Raw genomic sequence first — 24059 nt, forward strand, 5'->3', positions numbered from 1 at the left:
CAGAATTAAATAACACAACCTTAACCTAACCCTAACCCCAACCCTAAAACCAAAATAAAGTAACCAAAGACACAAAAAAAAGTATCATAATCCGACAAGAACCTCGTCAAATTTCGCGCGCGCGCAAGGGTCCCGCACGCGTGCGGGGGCGCATCAAAGGAATCTCGCTTAGAGCGGCGATCAGCCCTCCACCGGCCCTGCCTCCAGGAGGTTGGCTTCACTGGACCTGAGGGAACCGGAGGGGACGTAAGGTTGGAGAAGATCAGAGAGGTAGGGGGTGGGGCCAGATTATTGAGTGCCTTGTAGGTTTTTTAAAGCAGGATTTTGTTGTGGATTCTTTGTTTGACCGGGAGCCAGTGAAGGTCATGGAGGACAGGTTCAATATGCTGTCTGTCTGGAGCGGATGCTGGTGATCAGGCGGGCAGCTGAGTTTTGAACGTATTGGACTTTATTGAGGACTTTAGAGGTGGTGCCATGGAGGATACTGTTAGTGAAGCCGGGATGTGATAAATGTGTGAATGAGTGTTTTGGCAGCTGAGAATGCCAGAGATCCAAATGTTTCAATGCATGGGGTCAGGGCATTCCACTCTTTGGTGGCAGTGCAGTACAGCGATCATTTACCCATGTTTGTTCTATAGGTGGGTGGTGGTACTGTACCATGTCGTTGACATGACAAAGTTTGAGCACCAATGATATTATGGCAACATACGTTTTTTCTTTTTCAAAATACTGTTAGGATTCAGAAGACATTTGTAGAATCCCCCAGAAGCAAAGATTTGAGTTACAAATGTTCTCTTTAATAAATGTAAATATAATATATTCAGAGATTTACAGATCTACAAGCTCATAGCGCGGCACTCAGTGCCGCGCTATGAGCTTGTAGAACTGCTATTTTTGAATAGCCAAAGGAATCTAAAATGACACAGATGCATTCCAGGTCTTAATGGGTTAATATATAAAAAAAGTAAAAATAAAACAGATGATAAAGTAAAGTAAAAGAAAACGGGACAAAACAAATTTAAAAGTAGATACATAGCAGAAAAGACAACAATCAACAAAACAATCAATAATTGTTTTTTTGACAAAGCAAAGACTTAATGCTACTACTCTTGTGAAAAAAATGAAAATGAATAGAGTATCCATAACTTGACAATATTATTGATGCCTATCACCTAATTACTGTATGTATTAAACTTATTTTATAGGTAGATAGAGAGGATGTGGTAGCCACTATGGAGATGGGTATTCCATATGGAGACACCTTTATATTTGCCTCCTGGTGGTGATACCTGGTGGGACGTGTAGTTGGTTTGTTCTGGTAGGGTACAAATGAAAAGTGGAATTTGGCTGGAAGTACTGTTTGAAATGGTCAGGGAGATGGATACTCTGATATTATGTCTTGTAGGAGAAAATTTGTGTTCGAAGGATATTTATATTCAAGATAGTTAGTATATTGAGGGTTGAAAATAGAAGTGCAGACAGATCTTATGGATTAGAATTGGTTGCTATTCTGATAATCATTTTTTCTGTCAGGGAACTGGTTGCCGGCTAGCTGGCCCTAAAGCCACCAGCTAACCAGAAAGTTGAGAGAACCGGCCCCAGCCAGCAAGGGCTAACCGCACCAGGACAGTTGTAAAGAAAGTCCGGGATGGAGGTCCAGGAAAGAACTCTTGGTTGCAGTGTTCTTTGGCGATGGTAGCCAGTGGGTCAGTGGAGCCAGCTGGTAAGTGAGCATTTGATTAAAATAATTATCCAGTTGAGGTCCGATAAGGATGTGACAAAAGCTAGAACTACTAGAGAAGTCAAATCACTTTGCCACAAAACAATAAAAAGTTCTGGATCACTCTCAAACTAGCCTCGGAAACCCATGCCTTTTTTTTTGTTTCAAAAGAAAAAAAGGCTGGGAGAACCTTGCAGGAACGCTGGTCTTAGGACCTTGTTATCTCCTAACCAATCAGAGTGTAGAGGGGCGTCGCTCTAAATTTGGTGACGTCAGCGTGCTCCGTGCACAGGGGGGGGGGGGGGGGGGAGGGAGGCGGGGACATAGATTGGTGAAGCAATATGAAGCGGCGCAGGAATCCAGCGCCTGGGTTTCGATCCGCCCTTCAAGACCATCGATTGGGCTCGTTCTTTCAGTCTACTCTCAAACTAAACTAGAACTCAGAACTCAGTTTAGTACAGCAGATTAATGGAAAATTTGATAAGAATCGTTCACTTTATGATGCAAGCATGACATTTGGCACACTACTCTGTAAGGGCGACTCTTATGGAATTGGTCGCTGACCACTCAAAAATTCAATTCATTTTTTAAAGATAGCCGCCACCTTAGCACCTTAGCAGATAGTGATAGAAGCTTTCAGGTTGTGAAACAAGGATGAATTTGGCACAAATACTCTGTAAGGGCCACTCTTATGGAAAAGGCACAGGCCACTCAAAACATATTAGCATTTGTAAAGAATAAGTTGTTTCTTATATGCAAATATTTGTATCCATAACTTTATTTTGAAATACTTACCCGTTTTAGCTGATGTTGTTGTTGGTGTTGTCGTCTGTGTTGGTGCTGCTGCTATTGTTTTTATGGTGGTAGTGCTGGCTGTAGTATTTTGGCGTGTTGTAGCAGTCGTTGTTGGGTCTAAAAGGATACATATGCTATTATTGTACTGTGAACCTAATGTATAAAAGTGCTTCAAAACTTGTTTTTCCCCAAACCTTTATTTAGAAGCAGCGAACAAACAGGCGCCAACGTCCTCTCACGTGTTAAATACAGTTTGAGTGTAACTGTACATGGATCCTCAACAGGTTTATGTGTTGAAATATAGGACATGATGTACTTTGTTTCTCCTGTGTGCTGCTATTGAGTATGATTGTGGTGTAATAGCAATGTGGCATTCTATACAGGTAAACGTAAGATGAAGCTACAGTCTGCTTCAAGATCTGCTGACATACTATTAGGCCTCCTACAGTCTACGGTCTTTCGCTCAGTCCTATATGTAAGTGTCAATGTCAGAACCCCTTCACCTGTCACCAGAATGTCATGTGTTTGCTCATTTATTTCAGACAATCCTGAATAAGTAGCCATATACGGCCATGTGTCATCACAGTGTTGTATCTATTTTTGTGTCACTCTGAATAAGAGGGGTTGAAAAGCCCGGCAATATATACATCAAAACGTGCGCCTCTGCCGGGACTAGTGCGATATTACTTGTCTTGCCGTTTCGCATTACCACAATGCCCAAAAACGCCATTGACTTTCAATGGTGGAAAACATTAAAATCAACTCACTTTGGAGCCACACAACTGTTGCGTAGAAACATGATTTAAACGTTAAACAGCACACAAGAACAGGGACTTTATTGTGGTTCAAACGGTATTCCAATATGTCGTTCTTTCCGCAATCGCAGTTAAACTTTTTAGATTTTTCTGAATATCTTGAAATCTACAGTGCTTAACCCTCTAAGACCCAGCGATGCTTTAGAGCAACAATTATATTTAATAAAGAAAGGAGTTTAAATAATTTGTTTTTCTGTTATTTTTTCACCTCTACATCCTCATTGGGTCCTATTGTTTAGTCTTAAAATGCCATTGGCCAGGATATTTGCATATAAATACCCCCCACAGAGCCAGGAATCATCACAACTTGAAAAATCTCTGTTGGAACAGATCTCTTTTTTCTCTGGAAGATATTCCTCACAAAAACGTAAGTAATATGCCTGTAATATTTGTTTTGGTGAACATTACAATGTCTAGAACATGTACATATGTTATTATTGTGAAATATATTAGGGGTGTCGAAAATTATCGATGTGAATCGGTAATCGATTTTAACATTAACGATGCGACTACATCGATGCGCGTATAACTGGACCGGTCCAAAATTGCGTCTGAATCGGCCGCTGTTTCGGTCCAAAAGTTATTTATCGGTTCACCGATTTTTTTTTGAATTAAACAAACCTGCTGTGCAACTCTGTGAACTCACTTTTAAAATTAGAATTTATTTATTTACTGTAGCGTCCAAATTGAGCGAACACTGTGTGAAACAGTGCAAGGCTGCCTGCAAGCCAAGGAGAGGGGGAGAGAAAAAAAAAGACTGCCTTCAGCGCTGCGGGAAAAACACAGATCTAAAAGCCCACATGTTATTGTATCGCTATTGGTAGTAAACTTGTATATCTGCTATTTCCGGCGCAGGACAGAATGACGCTCACTAGTGTGCGACTCGAGTGAGCGAAAAAACAAACAAACACAGCGAGCAGCATGGCTGATAGTGATACAAACAGAGAAGAAACTATTTACGGTGCAGGACCTCATCTTAAATCTTTTGTTTGGAAGCATTTTGGATTCTATAAGAGAGATGGAAAGCTGGACAAAACGAAGGCGATCTGTAAGAAATGTAGAGCAGCAGTTCCTTACTCCAGCGCAACAACAAATCTGTGCACGCATTTGTCCAGACATCACAAGATTACTGAAGAAGAGAAGTCAGTTGTTGCCAGCAGTTCCAGTAACGTGCAAGCCGAAACAAGTGCTGCTCATTTTTTCCAGGGACCTATTCCAGCCAACTCACCGAGGGGAAAGGCATGTACCGCATCTGTCGCCCAGTTCATTGCAATGGACATGAGACCGTATAGTGTGGTTGAGAATGAGGGCTTTCGTTTCATGTGTAACACTTTAGAGCCGAGATTCACGATACCAAGTAGACAACATATCACCGACAAATGTGTGCCAACGTTGTACAATAAAGTCAGGAGCGAAGTTGAACAAGAATTGGAAAATGCAGAGCGAGTGGCCATAACCACTGACGCATGGACGTCGTGTGCAACTAATTCTTATGTGACGATCACAGCGCACCACATCTCTCCGGAATGGGAATTAAAAAGTCACGTCTTACAGACAAGAGTTTTTAATGAATCCCACACAGGGAAAAACATAGGTGCCTTACTGAAAGAAGCATGTGTTGAATGGAAAATTGCTGATAAGGAACCTGCCCTGGTGACTGACAATGCAGCAAACATGCTTGTAGCTGGAAGAGAGGCAGGGCTATCTCCACACATCGGATGCTTTGCTCACACAATAAATCTAGCTTCACAGAAAGCCTTCAATGTGGAGGCTGCTGACACATTGCTTAGCAAAGTGAGAAAGATGGTTGGCTTTCTGCATCGCAACATAAGAGCAGCTGAAATCCTACGGGAGAAACAACATCTACTGGATCCTAAATCCAAGACCAAAACGCTCATCCAAGATGTTAAAACCCGATGGAACAGTTCACTTGATATGTTAGAGCGCTTCTTAGAGCTGGAACCTGCAGTCACTGCCACACTCTCTTCAAGGGAGATCAGAAAAGGGGAGAACAAGGACGCCCTTACTCGGGAAGAACTTGTGGATGCTGAAGACATAGTCAAAGTGATGAAAAATGTTAAAATCATGACCACTGCTATGTGTGAGAATGATCAGCCCACTATCTCAATGATTGCCCCTATGCAAGCTAAACTGGCAGCAGACTTTGAGGCATGTGATGATGACACATCCCTCATTGCTGACATGAAGGATGCGTTCAGGGATAACTTTCAGACGCGTTACACAGACCTCCATGATGTCCTCTGCACTGCAGCCGCCCTAGACCCTCGCTTTAAGATGTTGCCATTCCTGAGTAGCCATGAGGCTGAGAGGATCTTCCTCAATCTGACAACTGAAGCGGCTGCCCAGGTCAAGGTAACCCCCCTAACAAACACACTCATTCACTTATACATTATTATATTTACAGTGCAATGCATCTATTTTGTATTTTCTTTTATTGCTGGCATGGCAGACTGTTACCAGTTAAATGAATACATTTGTTATTAGTTGTAAACATTTGTCTGATTGTTAATCACCTGTGACTTTATACATCATCATTCATTGTCATCAGGAAGCAGAGGCTACAAACAACAGTCCAGGACATCCAGTTCAGAGCCATCCAGTGGAGACAGATCCAGCTCAGAGAGACCCTGACCCTAGCGCTGACGCTGACCCTACTCCTGGAGGCAGTGCCCAGATCCAGGATGAGCCAAAAGGTGAGGTTTTTTATTCACTGTAAGCAGATTGAGATGTTGTTTTCCCCCCTTTTTTATTCACTGTAAACATATTCAAAGTGTTTTCTTTTTTTATTCACTGTAATAGTATTGAGATTGGATTTCATAGTAATGTGAAAGAAAAGCTCTCAAGACTGATGTCATAGAACATTAATGAATAGTATTACACACACTACAGTAATTTAATATTTTGTATTTCAGATGATGACCCTCCTCGCAAAAAGAAGAAAACTGGGGCACTGACTCTGCTATTTGGTGAAATCTTCCGAGTGAGAGAAGCAGCAGCACCAACATCTTCAAGGGAGAAAGCTACAGAGGAAGTCACAAGGTAGTTTTAACCGTCATCTAATATAAATCTATTGTGGTCATTATTACTCATTTCAGTCCAAGATTAGGTCTAGTCTATTATCCAGTATAAGTGTTTATATGTTATTGTTAGTCTTGTGAAACATACCACTGCCTGTAACATTGCACTGCTGTGCTTGCTTAATTCTTACTGCTTGAACCTGCATGAGTGAATAACGAACCTTTTTGATTCTTAAGGTACAGACAGCGGTATCCTGTGTACCTGCATGAGGACCCACTTGAGTGGTGGATGAAACAGGTGGACCTACCTCTGCTGTCATCTCTTGCAAAGAAATACCTCTGTATACCAGCCACCAGTGTGGAATCAGAAAGAGTTTTCAGCACTGCTGGAGATATTGTTTCTGCCAAACGTAGTGCACTTCACCATGACCATATCGACCAATTGATTTTCCTTAAGAAGAATCTTGAGAAGAAGAACAAAAAGAAAAAAACTAAGCCTCGAGAGTAGCCTAGCCTAACCCTATTCATGACATCCCACAGTCACAGCTCATGTGATTGTATTATACAGTGTTAGTTGTGGCTTTACACTTACAGCACTGTACATTGGTAAAACTAAAAAGGCTAATGCAGCATTCAGATTGTATCAGGGAAATACAAAGGCACTAAAGGTCAGAATATATATGCTAGTAGTTATTTCATTGTCAGGACCATATAAAGAAAAGAAAATGTGGTGGGGTACTATTTTTCAGAATATGATGTTATGCCAGATGTTGTGTGAACTACTCTTAATAGGAAGACTGTTACCTCAAGCTCCTTTCTTGACTAAGTATTAAGTAACCTCAGGAAGACTACAGTTTAACTCAGCTTTATGAAAATTGAAAACAGAGTACAGTACTAGTTTACTGTACTGATGCTCATAAAACATTCTATTGTCTGGGTTCTGTAGCTAGTTAGAATTTGTATGCTAGTTATTTCATTGTCAGGAGGACCATATAAAGAAGAGAAAATGTGGTGTGGTATTTTGATCAGAATATGATGATGTTATGCCAGATGTTGTGTGAACTCTAATAGGAACACTGTTACCTCAAGCTCCTTTCTTGACTAAGTAAGTACTAAGTAACCTCAGGAAGACTACAGTTTAACTCAGCTTTATGAAAACAGTACAGTACTAGTATACTGTACTGATGCTCTTAAAACATTCTATTGTCTGGGTTCTGTAGCTGAAGTATTTGTTTTGCTCAATTACTGTTTGTCACTTTAATTGTATACTATTATACACTATAGTGTATTAGTGTGTATACTTTTGCACTCAAATGTTCCACTTACTGTACTCTTGTTACTTTGATGTTCCATTACAAGACATGGGTGGAGGTAGAAAGTGGACCTCTTGATTTATTTTGTTGACTTATATAACAGCTAACACAGGCTCAGGCTCCTTCTCTAGTTTTATTTGGTTTATTATCTGAACTGTGATATTGGTGTCTAATGGATGTAAATTTATTTTGTTTTGTTTTCATTGTTAATATATTTAGGAGCTTTGCAAATTGCAAGAATTGCACTGAGGCCTGAGAGGATAAGCCTTTCCCTTTGGCTTTTGTAAGTTTACAGTTTAGGTTTCTTGTTCAATCAATTTGTTATTCTCCAACTGAGAAACTGTAAGAGGTAAGCTCTTAGAAATAGGTGTGAGACTGAGTCTGAGACACTTTTTCATTCCATGTCAGTGTTTGTTGTACCAGTACAGTAATATTTTCTATTTTGTATCAACATGGCAGTGTCTATTTGGAATAATAAACACAATGGTGTGATACATTTACTTGCCATCCATCTTTTTCCAGTATTTGAAGGTCAGCCAAGCCATGCAACTTTAACTTTATAGATTAAGTTGGGAAATTTCATTAAACCTGTAGCGGATAACAACCAGATCGCACTGCATCGTATCGAATCGTATTGAATCGTATCGAATCGTATCAAATCGTATTGAATCGTATCGAATCGTATCAAATTCCAAACAAATCGAAATCGCATCTAATTGCACCCAATAGAATCGAATCGAATCGTTTTGTATTTAATATTTAATCGTCTCTGAATCAAATCGAAGCCCATGTATCGGATACGCATCGTATCGCCTTGGAGTGGACAGATGCACACCCCTAAAATATATGTCCCAAATTTAAATTATAGCATGATTCATACTTGTTGCTTTTGGTCAACGTTGGGCCCTCTTGGTTGCAAAAAAATACAAGGGCAGGCCTAATGTTCACCTGCTACTGTTCAGCCTTATATATAGTTTTCACAATAGATTTAAACAGTTATATGTGTATATCCCCCACTTTGCATTACTATATATATATATATATATATATATATATATATATATATATATATATATATATATATATGAGAAACAGTGAGAGAGAGTAGGCTATATGTGCATTTTTACTTTAATTTCGAATTTCCAATGATATTTGTAACCATTGTTTTAACAGTCAGAACCATACAAGCTGGTTCCTTTGTTCACACAAACTGAATTGTTTGCTTTGAGCAGTAAGCCTCAGAAAATGTCCACCCAAACTTTCTCTCTCCCCCTAAACAATACATATTCAACCATAGTTTAACCAATATATTCCCTTGTTATTTCTCAGTATGTTTAATTTGCTTTCAATACTACAAGGACAGTGGGACCACTGTGGTACTTGTTGGGGGATGTGGGGGTTGTTCATTATTATTCATTATTCATTCAAGGTGTGGTGGGTACTTAGGGGCAATGGAATGATGCCCACTTAGGGGCAATCATCATCACACAATAGGTTAGCCAGACAGTATTGTATGACTTGTGAAATGTTGTTTCATCATCACTGCAGTAAGCAGTGATGTGTAAGCACTACTAAATGTACTAATGGTAATATTTCATTTCAGAATGCCACAACAACAGAAAGGGACTCGCTTCTCAGCCAGGGATGTTCTGGATATCGTGATGAACGGAGAGAGTGATGTTGACATAGACATCAATGAGACTGATGAAGAGTCAGATGAAGAGGACTGTGGCATGGGGTCCAAAGAAAACCAACCACCCAGTGAACCACCCAGTGAACCCACTGACCGCCCAGCAGACATTCAGCCACCCCAACTGACCAAACCCGCTCAGCGCCGTGATTCAAGATATCAGTGGCTGAAAAAGGACTTCATCAGCCCTAATACAGACTTTTCTGGCCCACCTCTGACCTCTGAAGATATGAGTTCTCTCCAAACACCACTGCAGTACTTCCGCCAGTTTGTGTCCAAAGACATGATTGACACTCTCACAACGAACACAAACATTTACAGCCTTCAAACAAAAGGAACATCAGTCAACACAAGTCCAAAAGAAATTGAGCAAATGTTGGGGATGTATTTGAGAATGGGCCTTTCTCCAATGAATGGATGCCGGATGTACTGGGAAGCAGACACACGAAACGCGGCTGTAGCTGATGTGATGCCACGCAACCGATTTCAGTCTTTGTTGACCTTGTTACATCTGGTTGCCAAATAATAAACCATACAAATGAATCATTAAGTTGTTTTAGTGAAGTAATTACACATTTGCCATGTTATCCATAAAAATGGCCTATAGGAAATTTTGCTACCTGATGGACCCAACGTTGCTAAATGTCAACATTTGCATAAAAACTTACCAAAACATTTTTTTTTTAAAAACATTATATTTTCCTCTTCTAAATACTCCTACAAGACCATCTGAAAGGTTTTTAATTTTTTTTTGCAAGTACAAATATATCCGGGTCTTACAGGGTTAATGATATCAACCAGAGGGGAGGCACATCTAAAATTGTTCCGGTAATGTCCCAAACAACTTTTGTATAGAACTGTACGTCCTGTGCTTTTTTTTGGCAAACTGTTAATTAAGTATTCAATCAATTACCTCGTCCTCACGGTCAAAATATTTACTTTACGCGCAGGAGTCTATCCCTATTTCACAATGTGCTAGACCCCTGGAAGACGGATTGCTGAGGTGGAGCGCAACACCTACCATCAGCTCCCAGTACTTACTGCACGACTTGACACACCCAAGCTGTGCCACTCAGTTGCTGAATTGGCGGTGCCCGGGATCATTACACACGCATCCATGCCTTGGCTTGTGTAGGACAACCAAGGCATGGATGCGTGTGTAATGACTAATAACAGATTCATGAAAAAAACTATCACATTTGACCTCAACAGGTCCCGACTAAAATAACATATAGCCTTTTTTGCCTACTTATATTGATCCCAAATGACTGGCCTTTGATTGATTGATTGACATTTTTATTAGGCAAAAGAATGTAAAAAAACACAGTTACATTTATAATGCTTTTGTCTAAAAGGTCCGGCCAAAAAAGTCCTTGCGGACTTGTTTCCGTTGGGGTCCTTGAGTTAATTTCATAGACATATATAGTAATGAGGCCATGAGGTCTATTTGCAGAATTACTAGGGGTGTGCATCTGTCCACTCCAAGGCGATACGATGCGTATCCGATACATGGGCTTCGATTTGATTCAGAGACGATTAAATATTAAATACAAAACGATTCGATTCGATTCTATTGGGTGCAATTAGATGCGATTTCGATTTGTTTGGAATTTGATACGATTCGATACGATTCAATACGATTTGATACGATTCGATACGATTCAATACGATTCGATACGATGCAGTGCGATCTGGTTGTTATCCGCTACAGGTTTAATGAAATTTCCCAACTTAATCTATAAAGTTAAAGTTGCATGGCTTGGCTGACCTTCAAATACTGGAAAAAGATGGATGGCAAGTAAATGTATCACACCATTGTGTTTATTATTCCAAATAGACACTGCCATGTTGATACAAAATAGAAAATATTACTGTACTGGTACAACAAACACTGACATGGAATGAAAAAGTGTCTCAGACTCAGTCTCACACCTATTTCTAAGAGCTTACCTCTTACAGTTTCTCAGTTGGAGAATAACAAATTGATTGAACAAGAAACCTAAACTGTAAACTTACAAAAGCCAAAGGGAAAGGCTTATCCTCTCAGGCCTCAGTGCAATTCTTGCAATTTGCAAAGCTCCTAAATATATTAACAATGAAAACAAAACAAAATAAATTTACATCCATTAGACACCAATATCACAGTTCAGATAATAAACCAAATAAAACTAGAGAAGGAGCCTGAGCCTGTGTTAGCTGTTATATAAGTCAACAAAATAAATCAAGAGGTCCACTTTCTACCTCCACCCATGTCTTGTAATGGAACATCAAAGTAACAAGAGTACAGTAAGTGGAACATTTGAGTGCAAAAGTATACACACTAATACACTATAGTGTATAATAGTATACAATTAAAGTGACAAACAGTAATTGAGCAAAACAAATACTTCAGCTACAGAACCCAGACAATAGAATGTTTTAAGAGCATCAGTACAGTATACTAGTACTGTACTGTTTTCATAAAGCTGAGTTAAACTGTAGTCTTCCTGAGGTTACTTAGTACTTACTTAGTCAAGAAAGGAGCTTGAGGTAACAGTGTTCCTATTAGAGTTCACACAACATCTGGCATAACATCATCATATTCTGATCAAAATACCACACCACATTTTCTCTTCTTTATATGGTCCTCCTGACAATGAAATAACTAGCATACAAATTCTAACTAGCTACAGAACCCAGACAATAGAATGTTTTATGAGCATCAGTACAGTAAACTAGTACTGTACTCTGTTTTCAATTTTCATAAAGCTGAGTTAAACTGTAGTCTTCCTGAGGTTACTTAATACTTAGTCAAGAAAGGAGCTTGAGGTAACAGTCTTCCTATTAAGAGTAGTTCACACAACATCTGGCATAACATCATATTCTGAAAAATAGTACCCCACCACATTTTCTTTTCTTTATATGGTCCTGACAATGAAATAACTACTAGCATATATATTCTGACCTTTAGTGCCTTTGTATTTCCCTGATACAATCTGAATGCTGCATTAGCCTTTTTAGTTTTACCAATGTACAGTGCTGTAAGTGTAAAGCCACAACTAACACTGTATAATACAATCACATGAGCTGTGACTGTGGGATGTCATGAATAGGGTTAGGCTAGGCTACTCTCGAGGCTTAGTTTTTTTCTTTTTGTTCTTCTTCTCAAGATTCTTCTTAAGGAAAATCAATTGGTCGATATGGTCATGGTGAAGTGCACTACGTTTGGCAGAAACAATATCTCCAGCAGTGCTGAAAACTCTTTCTGATTCCACACTGGTGGCTGGTATACAGAGGTATTTCTTTGCAAGAGATGACAGCAGAGGTAGGTCCACCTGTTTCATCCACCACTCAAGTGGGTCCTCATGCAGGTACACAGGATACCGCTGTCTGTACCTTAAGAATCAAAAAGGTTCGTTATTCACTCATGCAGGTTCAAGCAGTAAGAATTAAGCAAGCACAGCAGTGCAATGTTACAGGCAGTGGTATGTTTCACAAGACTAACAATAAAATATAAACACTTATACTGGATAATAGACTAGACCTAATCTTGGACTGAAATGAGTAATAATGACCACAATAGATTTATATTAGATGACGGTTAAAACTACCTTGTGACTTCCTCTGTAGCTTTCTCCCTTGAAGATGTTGGTGCTGCTGCTTCTCTCACTCGGAAGATTTCACCAAATAGCAGAGTCAGTGCCCCAGTTTTCTTCTTTTTGCGAGGAGGGTCATCATCTGAAATACAAAATATTAAATTACTGTAGTGTGTGTAATACTATTCATTAATGTTCTATGACATCAGTCTTGAGAGCTTTTCTTTCACATTACTATGAAATCCAATCTCAATACTATTACAGTGAATAAAAAAAGAAAACACTTTGAATATGTTTACAGTGAATAAAAAAGGGGGGAAAACAACATCTCAATCTGCTTACAGTGAATAAAAAACCTCACCTTTTGGCTCATCCTGGATCTGGGCACTGCCTCCAGGAGTAGGGTCAGCGTCAGCGCTAGGGTCAGGGTCTCTCTGAGCTGGATCTGTCTCCACTGGATGGCTCTGAACTGGATGTCCTGGACTGTTGTTTGTAGCCTCTGCTTCCTGATGACAATGAATGATGATGTATAAAGTCACAGGTGATTAACAATCAGACAAATGTTTACAACTAATAACAAATGTATTCATTTAACTGGTAACAGTCTGCCATGCCAGCAATAAAAGAAAATACAAAATAGATGCATTGCACTGTAAATATAATAATGTATAAGTGAATGAGTGTGTTTGTTAGGGGGGTTACCTTGACCTGGGCAGCCGCTTCAGTTGTCAGATTGAGGAAGATCCTCTCAGCCTCATGGCTACTCAGGAATGGCAACATCTTAAAGCGAGGGTCTAGGGCGGCTGCAGTGCAGAGGACATCATGGAGGTCTGTGTAACGCGTCTGAAAGTTATCCCTGAACGCATCCTTCATGTCAGCAATGAGGGATGTGTCATCATCACATGCCTCAAAGTGTGCTGCCAGTTTAGCTTGCATAGGGGCAATCATTGAGATAGTGGGCTGATCATTCTCACACATAGCAGTGGTCATGATTTTAACATTTTTCATCACTTTGACTATGTCTTCAGCATCCACAAGTTCTTCCCGAGTAAGGGCGTCCTTGTTCTCCCCTTTTCTGATCTCCCTTGAAGAGAGTGTGGCAGTGACTGCAGGTTCCAGCTCTAAGAAGCGCTCTAACATATCAAGTGAACTGTTCCATCGGGTTTTAACATCTTGGATGAGCGTTTTGGTCTTGGATTTAGGATCCAGTAGATGTTGTTTCTCCCGTAGGATTTCAGCTGCTCTTATGTTGCGATGCAGAAAGCCAACCATCTTTCTCACTTTGCTAAGCAATGTGTCAGCAGCCTCCACATTGAAGGCTTTCTGTGAAGCTAGATTTATTGTGTGAGCAAAGCATCCGATGTGTGGAGATAGCCCTGCCTCTCTTCCAGCTACAAGCATGTTTGCTGCATTGTCAGTCACCAGGGCAGGTTCCTTATCAGCAATTTTCCATTCAACACATGCTTCTTTCAGTAAGGCACCTATGTTTTTCCCTGTGTGGGATTCATTAAAAACTCTTGTCTGTAAGACGTGACTTTTTAATTCCCATTCCGGAGAGATGTGGTGCGCTGTGATCGTCACATAAGAATTAGTTGCACACGACGTCCATGCGTCAGTGGTTATGGCCACTCGCTCTGCATTTTCCAATTCTTGTTCAACTTCGCTCCTGACTTTATTGTACAACGTTGGCACACATTTGTCGGTGATATGTTGTCTACTTGGTATCGTGAATCTCGGCTCTAAAGTGTTACACATGAAACGAAAGCCCTCATTCTCAACCACACTATACGGTCTCATGTCCATTGCAATGAACTGGGCGACAGATGCGGTACATGCCTTTCCCCTCGGTGAGTTGGCTGGAATAGGTCCCTGGAAAAAATGAGCAGCACTTGTTTCGGCTTGCACGTTACTGGAACTGCTGGCAACAACTGACTTCTCTTCTTCAGTAATCTTGTGATGTCTGGACAAATGCGTGCACAGATTTGTTGTTGCGCTGGAGTAAGGAACTGCTGCTCTACATTTCTTACAGATCGCCTTCGTTTTGTCCAGCTTTCCATCTCTCTTATAGAATCCAAAATGCTTCCAAACAAAAGATTTAAGATGAGGTCCTGCACCGTAAATAGTTTCTTCTCTGTTTGTATCACTATCAGCCATGCTGCTCGCTGTGTTTGTTTGTTTTTTCGCTCACTCGAGTCGCACACTAGTGAGCGTCATTCTGTCCTATTGCACTTAATACAATAACATGTGGGCTTTTAGATCTGTGTTTTTCCCGCAGCGCTGAAGGCAGTCTTTTTTTTTCTCTCCCCCTCTCCTTGGCTTGCAGGCAGCCTTGCACTGTTTCACACAGTGTTCGCTCAATTTGGACGCTACAGTAAATAAATAAATTCTAATTTTAAAAGTGAGTTCACAGAGTTGCACAGCAGGTTTGTTTAATTCAAAAAAAAATCGGTGAACCGATAAATAACTTTTGGACCGAAACAGCGGCCGATTCAGACGCAATTTTGGACCGGTCCAGTTATACGCGCATCGATGTAGTCGCATCGTTAATGTTAAAATCGATTACCGATTCACATCGATAATTTTCGACACCCCTAAGAATTACCCCTGCATGTCGTCCAGTTTCCCCATCAGCCCTCATAGCATAGAGTGGAGGCCATAAGTATATCGCTACGTATGCTTTAAAATGGAAAGGCAATGTTGTTGAACAACGAATGAAGAATATGTACTAACTGAACTGCTATTATATATATATATATATATATATATATATATATATATATATATATATATATATATATATATATATATATATATATATATAAATAAAATTAGGCTACAGTATGACAGGTACAGTGCAGTAAAATGACCAATGGTTAGAAAAGTATTAATAATAATTTCCACGACTGCATTCGTGAAGCTGTCTGTGGGTTTTATTGTGTTGTTGAAGTAGGATACGGTACGTGAGAGGGCGCTATTTCTTAACCTTCTCTGTCCGTTCGAGTTTTAATTCAGCGACTTTTGGTTACTTTTGAAAAGCAATATATGAATTGCATGTATAGCTACAGGATAATATTGGTTATTTCATCATAGTATGTGCCGCAGTTGTTTTGCTTGTAACATCATCTTGCACCGTTATCTCTTTACTTCAGGACAGGGTGGACATGGTTCTAACATTAGACCGGTAACAGGACTTGTGTATACATAAATGTGCAGTTACTATTCCACCATATTCAGGAACAATCAAATAATACTACAATTAAAATCGCCCATAATGCTGAGGCCCCTTTGGTCGGAGGCCCCTGGCCCTATGGTAAATCCGTGAGCTTTTTTAGAATACCCATAATATAAAATAGGATTAAAGGGTTAGATAAAGTAATAGTGAAAATAGCTCCACCGCTTCACTTCACTTTGTGAGCTTGTAGATGTGCAATTTTTACTAGTTCCATAATAAAACTGACTATGGGCGGGTGGGCAGACCAATGGTGGACGTCACCAACATAACATGCAGACCTGCGAGGCACACCGTTTGATCTGCACCAAACTTTGTGCCATGAGAAAAACGTCCCCAGGGGCCCCTGGATGCCACAGGTGCACCGTTGCTCCAATACGTACTAAACCTGGCAAAAACACTGTACAGGGGTCTGCCATGACAATAGTCACACCAGGGGCCATGTTTGGGGCCCCCGGGAGCTAAAGGAACACTGTTGATCCAATCCATACCAAACATGGCACAAACACTGTTCAGGGGTCTGCTATGACAATAGTCACAGACAAAAACAACTACATTTCACACATAATTATGGAGCGCTACAGCAGTGTTACAACAGTGTCTAACATTTCAAATGGACAGAATAGAACTCGGTGACCATTGCTATGATCAGTGAAATATAGGACTGGATGCTTCAAATCTAGTTTTGAAAAAAGGCATAATTCATGATGTGTTTTTGTAAGTTTGGTTCTCAGGGAGTGTTTTGGGTCTGGAGATGAAAGAGTTTGTGAAGCCCTGCATGTGTGTTAGCACAGTTATGTCAGGTATAGCAGGTATAACACTCACCGATCTCAAAGTTCTCATCTAAGTTTGTGATATTTGCTCGTCCGCAATTATCATCCACAGGTCCTCCAGCTATCCATCTACAAACCTCAGATCCTTCTTCATCTATGTTGTCACTGTCGTCGATCTCAACAATAGAAATGCCTGCAAGAAACAAGGAAAGATAAATATCAGTAAAGGAACTACCAAAACATAAGGTAGCCTGGTCTAGTTCCACCATGAGGCTAATTTGAAAGATAGGGGGATATTAGCTGCCAACACTCACTCACTCACTCACACACACACACACACACACACACACACACACACACACACACACACACTCACACTCACACTCACACTCACACTCACACACACACACACACACACACACACACACACACACTCACACTCACACTCACACACACAAACCCCTCACTGAACCTCACCAACATCCTTTCTATTTTGACCATCTGTGTTCTGGTAGACCATGTCTTGTATTTTATCCACAATAGATTTAGGTGAAGGTCCAGTTGTATTGATTCCTGCAACCAACAAAAGCCAAGATGATGTGTTAATACACATTCCATCACAGCCTTTACAGTCAGAATTCTAGTTACTTTTACTGGACAAGTAAAAACAAAGTGTGTGTGTGTATGTGTGTGTGTGTGTGGGGGGGGGGTGATCCATGGTTTTGATTTAGATATCCTCCCTTGTGGTCATTTATAGTTATGCCCAGTGGGGATTTATTGTCTCCGCGAGGCCAAACGTGTTAGTACGGAACCATTAGGGTTTTAAAAAAACATAAAACAAAATAATTCACCTGAAGTATTTAGTACAAAGAGAAATATAGATGTGATTTGAGCATTTCGTCCAATTTTTTTGCAGTGTCTGTCCTGAAGTCCTTAATAATAATCACTTTAATGATTTCCTTGGGTCGAAATGGTTTACTTCAATAGTTATGGTATTTCTATTATCTCCATTTTATGTTTTCTGCCCTCTCTGTGTGTCCGTGTGTCATTCTGTCTGTGAGCAGCTAATCTCCGGCATGAAACTGTGCACACACACTCCCTGGATGCCAAAGCAGAACCTCTGCCGCAAATGTTTCACATCGGCCTGTTATAGCGCCACCAGGAGGCCAAGTTTTGATATAATTGTTTTAACTCTTTGACTGCCAATGACGAGATTTCTCGTCATATTTTGCAATGAGTAGAATGACGAGATTTGGTGTTATCAGTGGTTTACGATAGAGGGCGCTGTTCCGCAGCCTGTGAATGATCCCAGGAGGCAAACCTCTCCGGTAACAAAAACGCAGAAAGAGTGATCAAAAAGGTCAACCAAAGAATACGCTTTTTGTCTAGGATTGGACGTCTAGTCAGTAAGAATACTCTGAAGATTCTTGCAGGGGCCCTCATACAAGGTTGTTACGATTATGCATGCTCCTCATGGTATCACAACACCTCCAAGGCCTTAAAAACAAGGCTCCAAACATCCCAAAACAAACTAGTAAGGCTACTTCTTGGCCTCAATCACAAAACCCATCTAACCCCTGCTCATTTTGCTAGGATTGGATGGCTTGGGGTTGAGGACAAAATACAGCAACTTGCTATGGGCCTGGTCTTCAAGATAAACCACAACATTGGGATCCCCCTGTATTTGTCAAAACACTTCCAAAACGTTAATGAAGTCCACGATCATAACACCAGAGGCAGCTCCACTAATCATGTTCAACCCAGATTTGGCTCAACAAAGGGAATTAACTCGTTCTCATGCTATTCATCAAAAATGTGGAATGCCCTACCAAAAGGAGTAAAGGAGTGTAAAACCCTACTCACTTTCAAAACTGCCCTAAAGATACACCTTCAGGAGGCTGCAATTCGAAAATGGCCCCTGTCTAAGTCTTACTATATGTGAGGTTTGGATATTTGCACACCAAATCCTGCGCTGTGATTGACCACCAGTGTACCCCCCTAACCCTGCACCGTGATTGGCCAATCACAGTCTATTCAGGACTGTGATTGGCTAGGGAAACATGACACATGTGCATAGCCCTATAAATAGGACTATGCACTTAAGTGAATCACTTGACTCCATTCAGTATTGTGATTAGCTAGCAAGACACCGCCCACTTCACACTGGGTGTGTTTTTTTTTCTCTTGTACATATTTTTCACTCTTCATACCAGTAACCTGTAAGCTGATTGTATGACGTTCTGTATAGTAGTGTGTATATCTGTCTGTATCTTATATGTCATCATGATTTGTGTGCATGGGGATCTCATCTTAAACAAGCTCAGTGCTTTATGAGTCTTCCACTTTAGTAGACCTTGTATTGTGAATTTGTACTTCCATGTACTGTTGTTCTCATGTCTTGCTGAATAAAGTACATCAATCAATCAATCAATCAAGGATCACAGAAGAAGAGTACACCCAGAAATCATGTGATCACAACAAAGTGAAGCTGGTTTGGTTTAGTGTTGTAGGATTTATAAAAGTACATTTTTACCCCTGCATTGTACTGCTGATTGATTGATTGAAATTGATTGATTGATTGATTGATTGATTGATTGATTGACATTTTTATTAGGCAAAAAGAATGTAAAACATCACAGTTACATTTATAATACTTATGTCTAAAAGGTCCGTCCAAAAAAGTCCTTGCGGACTTGTTTCCGTCGAGGTCCTTGGTATTCATTTCATATACATATATAGTAGCAACCAAACAGTTCAATAACAACATAAAAATATACAGAGAAAAAAAATAACACCTCGTACAACAACAAAAAAAGCATGAAACATATTTATATATATAAAAATAAAAATCACACCCAGTGTGAAGTGGGCGGTGTGGTCACAGTGGTCATCACAGTGATGGAAGTTCACTTAAAGAAAAGTAATATTGTGGACCAACACCCCTAACTAAAAAAAAAACATAAATGTGTTTTTTTTAAGTGCATAGTCATATTTATAGGGCTATGCACAATTGTCATGTTTCACTAGCCAATCACAGTCCTGAATAGACTGTGATTGGCCAATCACTGTGCAGGGTTAGGGGGGTACACTGGTGGCCAATCACAGCGCAGGATTGGGGGGTGCAAATATCCAAACCTCACATATAGGGGCGGTTTCACCGCCCAAAAATCACACCCAGTGTGAAGTGGGCGGTGTGGTCATCACAGTGGTCATCACAGTGATGGAAGCTCACTTTAAAAAAAAAATGTTTTTTGAAGTGCATAGTCCTATTTATAGGTTATTAATGTCATCATGTGTCTCGCTAGCCAATCAAAGTGCTGGATAGAGTCAGCCAATAGAGTCAGCCAATCACAGTACAGCTAGGGGTGTACTAATGAGCCAATCACAGTACAGCAAATGTGTACAAATGAGGTGTCCCAACCCCACGTATAGGGGCGGCTACACCGCCCAAAAATGGGAGGGGGGTCGTCTGCCTACCGGGAAACTGGTACTACCTCCTCTTTTGGCCTCCAGAAAGATGAGTTTTTAGGGCTGTTTTAAATGAGCCCAGCGAACTGCATTTTTAGAGGGATGGGGTTAGACTATTCCATACCTTGGTGGCTGTGCTGTAGAAGGAGAATTTGCCCATGTTTGTTTTATGGGTGGGTGGTACCAGATTGTCGCTCCCTCTAGTTTCGTGACTGTGGGTGTCACTAACTTTTTGGAGGTATTTACACAGATATGCGGGTATAGGGGGCATTTCGGGCAAATCTGCATTTACAATTTTGAAGACCAGTCCCATTTTTTGTTGTTTAACCCTGTCTTCCACCCTGAGCCAGCCTGGGCTGGCAAAGTGAGTGGGAGAGAGGTCATGGGCCCCAGTCCGAGAAGTAGTCGAATCAGTTTGTTTTGGGAGGTTTGAAGCTTAGTCTTCAGTGACACTGAGGTGTTGGAGTACCAAGAGGAGCAAGCATAGTCAAAAAGGGGCTGAATCAGGGCCCCTGAGAGGGGCCTGAGGGTTGACAAAAGAGGAAACTCTGCCCATAAATCTGGTTATCTGGTTTACTCTTTTGACCACCTTTGTTGCCATGCTTTCACCTGTCAGGTATTTGTCAAGAATACATCCCAAATAGGTAATCTCTTCTTTGCTAGAGATGATTGTGTCATCGACTTTGACCTTGAAGTCATTTACCTTCATCTTACTGAGGGATTGTTTGGTCCCAAAGAGAATGGATTCAGTTTTCCCAAGGTGTACTGACAGTTTGTTATCGGTAAGCCAAGTACGGATTTTGGAGAGTTCAGAGCTGAGAGCTTCCTCAACTTGCAACTTATCCTCACCCGAGATCAGGAGTGCCGAGTCATCAGCGAACAGGAACAGTTTGCAGTTACAGGAAGCATTCATGTCGTTAATGTATAGAAGGAACAGTAACGGCCCTAGAATGCTGCCTTGAGGAACCCCACAGCTCACCAGGAGGGATGAGGACATGGTTCCGTTGATGTCAACCACTTGTTCTCTACCCTCCAAGTAAGATCTCATCCAATTTAGTGATGTGTAATCAAAACCAATCGCCCTCAGCTTATCAAGTAGAATTGAGTGGTTTACAGTGTCAAACGCCTTTTGGAGGTCGAGCATGACCATGCCGCAGTATTTGCCCGAGTCTACCTCACGTTTGATGTAGTCGGTCAAATACAGTAGGCATGTGTCAGTGGATTGGGATGTTCTAAAGCCTGATTGGAATTCAAACAACAGTTTACGCTCGCTGAGGTAGCTGTTGATTTGTTCTTGGATTAATCGCTCTATGACCTTTGAGATGGAACAAAGGATGGAAACAGGCCTATAGTTCCCAGGATCTAGTTTGCTTCCTTTTTTAAATAGAGGGATTACTCTTGCCAACTTGAATTCTTGTGGGACGTGACACTGATTGATGGATAAGTTTGTAATGTGGGCTACTATTGGAGCAATAGAGACCGCTGCATCTCTGAGTTATCTGGTGGTGGCTGTAGGGCGAGGAGTTTGTTTTTAACATCATCAGTCATTACAGGTTTGAATGAGAAGGAATCTTTTTAGCCCCTAGTTTCTCATAATGAGCTTGGATGTGGTCAGGGCCATACATGCCTGAATGCTGGGGGAGTTTGCTTACCAACTGGGTTGCAACGGTGGTGAAGAAACTGTTAAAACAGTTCCTCAATCAAGACTTAAAAAGCATTTTGATCTGGGGGTCTGTAGATGGCGCCAATTATCAGTGGTTTTGCATGTGGGTATAAGATCTTGACCCAAACCGATTCCGTGGGGTTGTTTTCCATATCTGGGATCACATCGTAAATAATGTCTGATCTCACAAAGATGCATACCCCACCCCCAGAGAGATTTCTGTCTTTTCTGATGACACTGTAGCCCTTTATTTCAATCTCAAAGTCTTTGATGGAATTATCCAGCTTAGTTTCTGAGAATGAAATAATGTCTACTTTGCCATTTCCAAACATGGATCTCAGCTCAGACATTTTGTCTGATTTTTGAATCAACAGATCCTCAACATTCAATACAGAGATGTGATTGACTGAGTAAGTCAGTAGTCCACTGGAGGAGGAATTGATGCCTCTTCGTATTGGTCCATCTTTACAGCGTATGGTGTGTCATTTTGGCTATTTATTACCTTCCAAGGTTCGATGGCTTTGTAGTCTTCGGTAGCCTACCTATAAGTAAGCAGACTTCTGATTCGATATGTGGAATGTGAACTTCACAGATGTAATGCCACCTGGTCACATCCTTATGCTGAGGTATGTTTTCCCTTTTCACTGGTATGCTTGGTTGAGTAAATACCTGTGGCAACTCGATGTAGGACATAATAGCTGTTCCTGCATGCCCCATGGTAGTGAACAGGAGCTCTGTCTTCCTACCTCGAACGTTGACTTGAGTTCTTCTGTGCAGAGCTTCTTTGACCCATGAATGCATAGGTCTCATTTACCTTGTCACTTCGTTTGGATTTTATTTTCTCTGGTATTATGGAGAGGATGCATTTTCCATTCCCAGTATCTCCATTGGATTTATGTTCCGTCAATGCAAAAGCACTTGTGACTTCTTGATACTGCATTTTCTTTCTGCAGTCCTTACTCACATGACCTTGAGTAAGGCAACCAAAGCAAATACCCTTTGACCTCAGGAACTGAATTGCGTCTTATAGGCTTCTTTTCGTTTCTTTTCCTACAGGGTATGGCTCTTCTGGCAGAATGAACAAGAACTCTGAAGGTATTCACCGGTTTGACTGAACTGAGCATGTTACACTGGGATCTTGGGTACTGTGTTCTCCAGCTGAAGAGACACTTGTAGCAAAACTGCTACCTTTACTTTTATTGTTACTTCCCTTTTCCTTCTGAGATGATATCCAACATTGTCTCCAAAAAGTGGGTCATTGGCAACCTTCACCTGTCATGTGATAAAAGCTATCAGGTTAGAAAACTTGGCTCTTCTTCCCTCCTGCTCTTGTATCTCAAAGGATTTGTTTCTCCATCGCTCTTTTATTTCATGGGGAAGTTTTCTTTTGAGATGACAGTTTTCATATTAATCGGGTTGTCCATCTCATCCATGAATTCCAGGTTGTCCATTGTATTCCGACACCCTATCAGGAACAGAACATACACGTTTAATGCCTTCCTGTCTTCTGCTTTGATCTACGGCCATTCCAGTGCTTTTTTCATGTAGGCTGTTGAGATCCGCAACTCATCTCCATCATGTTGTTGAAGTAGCATTGTAGCTTCCCTGTAGCCTTTATCTGGTCGCATATGCTCACAACTGCAAACAAGGTCACGAGACTCTCCGCTTGTGAACTGTTCAAGATAGTTCAACTTATCTTGTTCTCAATGGCCTGTTCAAATGTTCTAATGCATTTCTGTTCTTAGGTTTTTATTTGCATAGTGCTATTATGTGCTACTGAATCAACCAGATGGCTAAGCATAGTTTTGTTATGTGAACGGGAGGAATAGAAATAGTTTAGTTTAGTCTACCTCGATGAATTGGTAACGTGTCCCACATTGTCCCACACAAACATACTCTTTGTCCCACATCTGGTGAGTTGAGATCTGGTCACCCAAGATAAAACATATCCCCACTGGACATAGACATTAAAGATAAAAC

The 24059-nt window shown here is 40.7% G+C and overlaps 1 protein-coding gene across 3 annotated transcripts in view; it reads right to left on the reverse strand.

The window, feature by feature from the left end:
- The window catches only part of LOC308083888 (uncharacterized protein), an 85684-nt gene that overhangs the window by 7009 nt on the left and 54616 nt on the right, over nucleotides 1–24059 (reverse strand). For all 3 annotated transcript variants that reach the window (XM_080426303.1, XM_080426304.1, XM_080426302.1), the window contains exons 11-13: nucleotides 17426–17521; nucleotides 17001–17141; nucleotides 2516–2632 (exon numbers count right to left, since the gene is read on the reverse strand). In XM_080426303.1, coding sequence (XP_080282429.1) covers nucleotides 2516–2632; nucleotides 17001–17141; nucleotides 17426–17521 — 354 coding nt within the window. The remainder of the gene's footprint in view (nucleotides 1–2515; nucleotides 2633–17000; nucleotides 17142–17425; nucleotides 17522–24059) is intronic.

This window comes from Gymnoscopelus braueri (genome assembly GCF_963280865.1).
Source record: "Gymnoscopelus braueri genome assembly, chromosome: 4".
In the NCBI taxonomy this organism is placed as follows: domain Eukaryota; kingdom Metazoa; phylum Chordata; class Actinopteri; order Myctophiformes; family Myctophidae; genus Gymnoscopelus; species Gymnoscopelus braueri.